Source organism: Apaloderma vittatum, unplaced genomic scaffold, assembly GCF_000703405.1.
Source record: "Apaloderma vittatum isolate BGI_N311 unplaced genomic scaffold, ASM70340v1 scaffold4138, whole genome shotgun sequence".
Lineage (NCBI taxonomy): Eukaryota > Metazoa > Chordata > Aves > Trogoniformes > Trogonidae > Apaloderma > Apaloderma vittatum.
The window spans coordinates 42,710-49,593 of record NW_009728910.1 but is presented as its reverse complement, the minus strand read 5'-3'; the positions used below and the strand labels follow the sequence as shown (position 1 = coordinate 49,593).

The following is a 6,884-nucleotide window of genomic DNA, read 5'->3' as shown; positions in this document are numbered from 1 at the left end:
CCCTGCATTGTCCTCTGTGTAAATTTTTCAAAGTGCCAAGTTAAATTATTTCCAGGCAATGATTAAAAATCTCATTAATATTTTCTTATTAAAAGCAGCTACAACATTCTTAGTTTTGCATGAGAGTACAGTAAGTGTTACATAATCTATTTAGAATAACTTAACACTTCATTCTGGTAGCTGTTCTGTGCTCATCTCTTCTAATTAAGTACAAGAATCCTTTCTGGTAACTGTATATTCAAGCATTAAGATTAATCTGAGAATTAATGAAATGTAAGTAATTTATCTGGTAATTAAATAGGTTCTCTTAAGTGCTCTAACGGTAAATGGCTATAAAAAGAACATTTATTGTATGGATTTTAAAATTTGAAGCCACAGTATACATAGGACCTCAACATCAAAACACAAAATTCCAGTGCAAACAAAGCCTGACCAGCCCTTCTTGGAGGACACCAAGGAACATGAGAAAGGTGTAACAGTGACCAGGGGAGTGGAGAGATGGAGCACATGATAGCTAGAATTATATATTTTTTAATCTCTAAAGCTGACTCTATATCACTGAAAGATCTGTATAGGCTTGAGTCAGTGGAAACATCTGAGAAAAATGGAGGAAAGTAATTTTTGTTTCAAGCTTCTCTGTAAATACTACAGGAGAGCTGCATATGTTGCACTTTTTTTTGTCTTATGCTTCTCTTAAATGCATTTGACTGAATTAAATATCTTAACCCTAGACTATTTCTAAAAACTACTATTTTAAAATAGGAGTTTAAAAGATTATTGTTAGCAGTAAAGTCTATTTCAGATTCTGCCATTTAAACTATAAAATTTCAATGTCTAATTATTTTTTTTTGAGAAAATGGTCTGTAGTCTCAATGACACAACACAGTACATTCACTTCATGGTTTGAGCTTTGCTACATGGAGACAGCTTCCTCTGCTGCCAGCATGTATTTGCTTCATTTAGACCCGTCCTCTGATTGCCTACGTACTCCCCTTGTCCCAAGAAATCAAAACACTGAACTGTATCAGCCGATTGTAAGAGTGGGGAAGAAATAACAAGCGTTTCCCAGTAATATGCAAAGTAAAAAAGCAAGCAAAAAAAAAAAGACCTCAAAACCTTACAGCGAGTCCCTGTCAGACAGCTTGAAATCTTGACTTAGCTAATAGGCCTGTGAAACTATGGAAAATTTTCACCAGTTTGCTTTCAGACCAACTCTGCTGCATGTGTTCATAAGTTCCATAAAGATTGCATGCTTTCTTTTTAATACAAACTGTATATTTTTTTTCATACCCATCCTTGCTTTTTATATTTTATTTTTGTTTCCCTTGCCTTGGTTGGATGCCTGTGTGTGTTTAATCCAAATCCCTGTCCAGTCCTGGAGTTTGAACTACGGAAAGCCAAGGAGACCATACAGGCCCTCCGAGCCAACCTGACTCAGGCTGCAGGTGGTGTACATAAACCTTTTCTTAAGTCTCTACTTTGAACAATGTAGAAGTAGCTGAGCTCATCCTGTGTGAAAGAGTAAAATTTAGTTACTTTTTTTTCCTCCCCAGAAAATGAAGTTCCTTTGCAGGAACGAAAAAATTATAAATCAAGTCCTGAAATTCAGGTAGGTGGCTGGTGATAATTGAGCTTTGCATGGACTTTAAGATGGATGTGCTTCCGTAGTTGGAAGGAAGATGAACTGAAAGAGGAGTGTGTTGTTTTCTTTTTTTCCAGGAGCCGATCAGACCTCTTGAGAAAAGAGCTCTAAACTTCCTAGTTAATGAATTTTTATTGAAGAATAGTTACAAGCTTACATCAATAACTTTTTCAGATGAGAATCATGATCAGGTAAAGTTTTCTTGTGGTTCTGGTTTTGGGGATCTTTTCGTTTGGTTGCTTTTGTTCCGTTTCTTTTTTACATGCCTTCCTTCCGTATTCCGATATTGTCCTAAACTCAAGTGAGTTTTTAAATGTTATTTCCTGAGCATGTAGTTCACTTCATACATATGAGTATTCTAATATTAGGTAGCATTTTCATATGTAAAGCATGAAACCACAGCACTTTGAGGAGTATTTTCCCCAAATACATAGGAAGGAGGTAGAATGCTTGCATTCTGTAAAGGAGGCAAAACTAGAAGGAAAATACTGTGAGTTACAGGCACTTATACACTTTCCTATATTCTGATGGACGCCCTTTCAGTTAACTCAAGGATCTGGATGTAGTAAAATTTTGAATGTAGTATTTTTCTTAAATCATATTCAGTTGATTTGTGCAGGATATAAAATATGTTTATTGTTTGTCATTTCCTAGGCGTACATATGAGTATACTTAATCATACTGTGGCGTTGAATACAGTCTTGGAGAAGCTATTGGTAACAAGGTGTTACCTTAGCATCCTGATTTAAGCTAGAACAGAACCAGTTCTCTGTTTAGTAATTTTACTTTTCCGAACACAGCGGCGCTTTGATGCATTTTCCTTAAGATGGTCAGCTTTATGTCTCTTGGCTGGGATTTCATGGGTAAAGCTGCCCTTAGGGTGAAACTACTTCGGGTCATGAAATGGATCCTTTCTCTACTTTTGTTTCTTGCTGTCTGATTTAAGCTTTCATCTCCTTTACTAAACACAATCTTGACATGATTATTTTGCTGTTTTATGACCTGCGGTCAAATGAGGAATAGAAACGAAAATAAAAGAAGGTGTATTGTGTACTTTAATTTCTTTTATTCTTTTGAAGGATTTTGAGCTTTGGGATGATGTAGGATTGAACATTCCAAAACCTCCTGACCTGTTACAACTGTACCGTGACTTTGGAAACCATCATGTTACTGCAAGAGATGTGGTGGATGTATCAGTCGGTGTAGAAGATGATGAGTTAGAGGCTACTACTCCTATACTTGGGAACGTCCCTGTGTTTGAAACAACCCCACAGTCAATAGAAGTAAGACTGTACAGCAGAAATGTTTCAGCTGTTTGCAGTAGTGCCTAACTGCATTGAACTAAACTCTTCTGTTTCTGTCTTCTGTTCAGCAATGTTTAATAGTGCAAAAATTAGAAGATCAAATTAGTGTGTTAAACAGTGAGAAGTGGTCTTTGATGGAACAAATCCAAAGACTTGAGAGGTATGTACTTGTCAATCTGCTCAGCTTCTTCTTGATGTTTTTCTAGCACATACGTGAAAACATACATTTTTAAATTACTAAGAGTTCTTCAGAGCAGGACACTTCTCCCTTTTTAAAACATGGTATTTGATTTAGAAAAGTAAAGGGACTTCACACTGACTATTTCCCTTGTATACCTACCTAATTTTTGTAATCAATTTTGTTCTTTCAGTGCAACTTCTTTATTTCTTTGAGAACAGAATCTGTTCCAATTTATTTCATTCTGTGGTGCTATTATGTTGACAGCTTGCAAACACTGTTAGAAAGATATTTGTTTCAATAACTGATTTCAACACAGTTTTACTTTCTACAGAGTAACACTAATAGAAATGACAGTATCTTTAACAACACAAAAGATACTTTAAAAGTTTTGTCAAAACATACAATTCTGTAAGCTATAGGATATATTCCTATATATGTGTGACTCACATAGTTACCATTTCAAAGTCAGCCAGTATATATTAATCCACTGCTACAGTATTTTCAGTTTTGCATCCCAAGTAGAGTTCTGTCTCATAGCACTTAGTGTCTCAGTGCTTAGATTTCAGCTGGAAGCAGATAACGCAATTGTTATTCGCTTATTTCCTTGATTGACTTACTCAGAGTGCACCATTTTTCCTACTACTAATTACTGACTAAAGAAATCCCTTAAACCAGTGTTCATTTGAACAGCTTGTGTGTTATAAGTTATTTCTATTAAAGGAATTCTTGAACATACTGGAGTTGGAAGAGGGAGCTCTTCAGTATGTTGTCCTTATTTCAGTTCTTCAGCCGTGATTCCAAAAACCTTCTCATGAAAGCTACAAAAATAGTCTTTCCTATTCCTTTTTATTTATTTTTTTTTTTAGTGAAATAGACTTTCTCAAGAATGACAACTTTGCTGTGTCAACAGTTTATGGTGTAGCTCCCCATCCTTTAAAACAAGTGCCTCTCACAGTCTCAGAGGACAATGCACGGTACTTGGATATCAAGAGCTCTGAGAATGACAATAAACATGGAAACACTGAGCAAACAAGCCTTTCCTTGTCAGCTGAAGTGGATTCAAGGACATCTAAAGATGATACGCTAAATTATGTGCCCTGTAAAGAAACAGAGAAGCTGTCCTCTTGTGCAACATCAACTAAAGCTACAGTCCACTTTGATAAACCTAACAGGTCAGTGATAAATTTTAAACTGGAATTCTTTATTTAAAAATTCTTGTAAAAAAGATGGATATTTTTTCTAACAGTAAAATCCTCCAGAATTCGTAGGCCTTTTGTGTTTTGAATGCAAATAAAAGACTTTAAATGCTGTTGGGGTACAGTCCTGATATTTTCATGTTTTCTAATCTTTTTAGGAAGGTATACATTTGATAAGCGTAAATTTTAAAAAAGTTTAGAAGTCTCTTTTCATCTCCTACTTGTTTTTAAAACCAGTCCTGTTCTTTGCAACAAAAAAAAACCCCAACCACACTACATCCAAGCGGTAGATGGGAAGACAGGGTATTTGCACTCTCTTTTAAGTTTTAATTTCATAATGAAATCTCTTCTGATCTGGTTGAAGAGTGGCTGGGAAATTTTTTTACTTTTCCTATGTGAATAAGTCTCTCTTAGAGTATCTAAGAGACCATTGTGAATTTCTCTCTTTTTTTAAATAACCAAAATTTATCTGGACAAAGGCACCCAAATAGCTTATTTTATGGTCATAACCTTGCTTTTTCTAGGGGAGCAGGTGGCTGTTCTGCTTTATATTTTGTCAGTTCCCTTACTGTTACTTTTGCTGGTGTCAAAGTAATATGTTTATAGAATTGTCTTCCATCTAAAAATACCAAGTAGAAGTCTGTGTGTGATATTCTGTGCAGATGGAAAATCAATACAAGCTGGGATGGGGAGGAGAGGAAGAAAAGTGTTACCACTCCTGCTAATAACTTTTCTGGCAACTCCAAGTACCTAGTTTTCTCTGGATTTCCTGAACTTCTTGCACTAGGGGCAGGGGCACTTTTTCAATGATATCATAGCTTTAGAATAGAACAGGAGGCAAGATTTCTATTTTCTGAAGGCAGCACCTTTAGTAAGTCTCTAATCTTATTACAAATTTATTCTCTGCTAGTGGTTCCGCTTAAGCTCTTCAGATGATGGGTTTTTTTTAAATTCCTTTCATATCCTAGTTGAATATCTAGACTACATAATGATCAAAACTTACAGCTTTTTTAGATGGGTTGCTATAAACCTCTCTAATTTCACCTGTGGCTTTTTGCAAGTTTCTTCTTCGTTAGAGTAATTAGGAGAGCCTGAAGACATTAAGTGCATGAATATTCTATTGATGGTTTGGGGATAGTGAGGATGTGTATCAAAACCAGATGAGTTCACTGAGTGAGGAAGGAACCGTGAGTATCTCTGGTGGGATTTATGACAGTAGTTTCTCGAAAAAATAGAATTTGATTTGCTGCTTACAGCTCTTAAATATAACTGCACATAGATTTATCTGAAAAGTAGTTGAATAAAGCCTTGAATCCCCATTGAATTAACTTCAGACATCTCCTCAAATGCATTTAACTGCAGAAATAAGTGAGGCATGTGTAATACGTAGCTATTTTTGTACTGAATTTTGGGCTTAACATGTCAGTGAAGGGTCAGAGGAAACTATTTTATACCGGTTTTTGTAGATCTGTGTCACTAAATTTTCTTCCTGGATTATGCACTTGGTTTGTAATAATGCAGTAATTTTTTTCATTAGGAATTATATTTTGTATTGAGTATTTTAAGATCTGTGGAAAAAGCAGCACAACAGAAGTGTCGGATATTTATTCATTTCAGTCCAGGAGTGGTTATTTGTAGAAGACAATTATTCCAATTTATTTGGAATGTATTAAGAGATATTAAAAACTAGTACTCTGTCTTAAAAGGCAAGATTTTTACTACTGCAGCTAGGCAGCAGCAGTATTCTTGGCATAAATCTTGCCCAGATGGGAAGAGAGGATAGAAGAGCAAGTGAGGGCGCTTTGTGTGACGGCGCCGAGAGCAGCTGTGCGTGCGTGCCCACGGATGAGGGCATGGCTGGCGTTGGAAAAATGCCTTGTCTGACAGATTGCAGTAGAAAGCACTAGCAGCAGCTTAAATAGACTGCACCACATGTATTTATTCAACTCATTTTAGGTGTTTTGAGAGTCTGCACCAAATACAAGGTGTTTTCTGTATATAGCAGTCACTCCTGACTTTCTCAGCAAATTGACTCTCTTGTCCCAGTCTTACATGGAGTTTGTATTCATCAGACTTGCTTATATTTGAGCATCTTCGCCACTGGCATCTGTTGGCCCTTGAAAAGATTTTCCACTGACTTGTGTGCAAGAGGCCTGGGGCTGTATCGTTTCTGTCCAGCGTAGCCATCATGAGGACTAGACTTCTTCGAGAAATTTTCCTGACTATATAGGGCCAGCAATCATCGTGGGATCCATGCTGCCCAGAGCCTGCTATTAATTAACCCACAGGGAAATTCAGTGAGATATTGTCATAGTTACTTTTCAGTCCCTGCAAAAATGGGAATAGAATTTTGCCCTTATGTAGGATTTTAATTAAGCTTTCAAGTAGGGGAGGACCTTATGTTGTGAGGAATGAATGCTGAGGAATTGCTCTACAATTACTTGAAAGGACATTGTAGAGAGGTTGGTGCTGGTCTCTTCTCACAGGTCATTAGGGACAGAACCAGGGGGAATGGTTGCAAGTTGCAACAGGGCAAGTTTAGGCTGGACATTAGGAAGAAA

The 6,884-nt window shown here is 36.6% G+C and overlaps 1 protein-coding gene across 1 annotated transcript in view; it reads left to right on the top strand.

The window, feature by feature from the left end:
* Positions 1-1,373: 1,373 nt before the first annotated feature.
* KIAA1468 (KIAA1468 ortholog) overlaps positions 1,374-6,884 on the top strand; it is a gene marked incomplete at its 5' end in the record, with an annotated part of 43,420 nt that continues 37,909 nt past the window's right edge. The window contains 6 exons of the mRNA XM_009874238.1: positions 1,374-1,445; positions 1,554-1,609; positions 1,720-1,833; positions 2,722-2,925; positions 3,015-3,106; positions 3,994-4,299. Coding sequence (XP_009872540.1) covers positions 1,374-1,445; positions 1,554-1,609; positions 1,720-1,833; positions 2,722-2,925; positions 3,015-3,106; positions 3,994-4,299 — 844 coding nt within the window. The remainder of the gene's footprint in view (positions 1,446-1,553; positions 1,610-1,719; positions 1,834-2,721; positions 2,926-3,014; positions 3,107-3,993; positions 4,300-6,884) is intronic.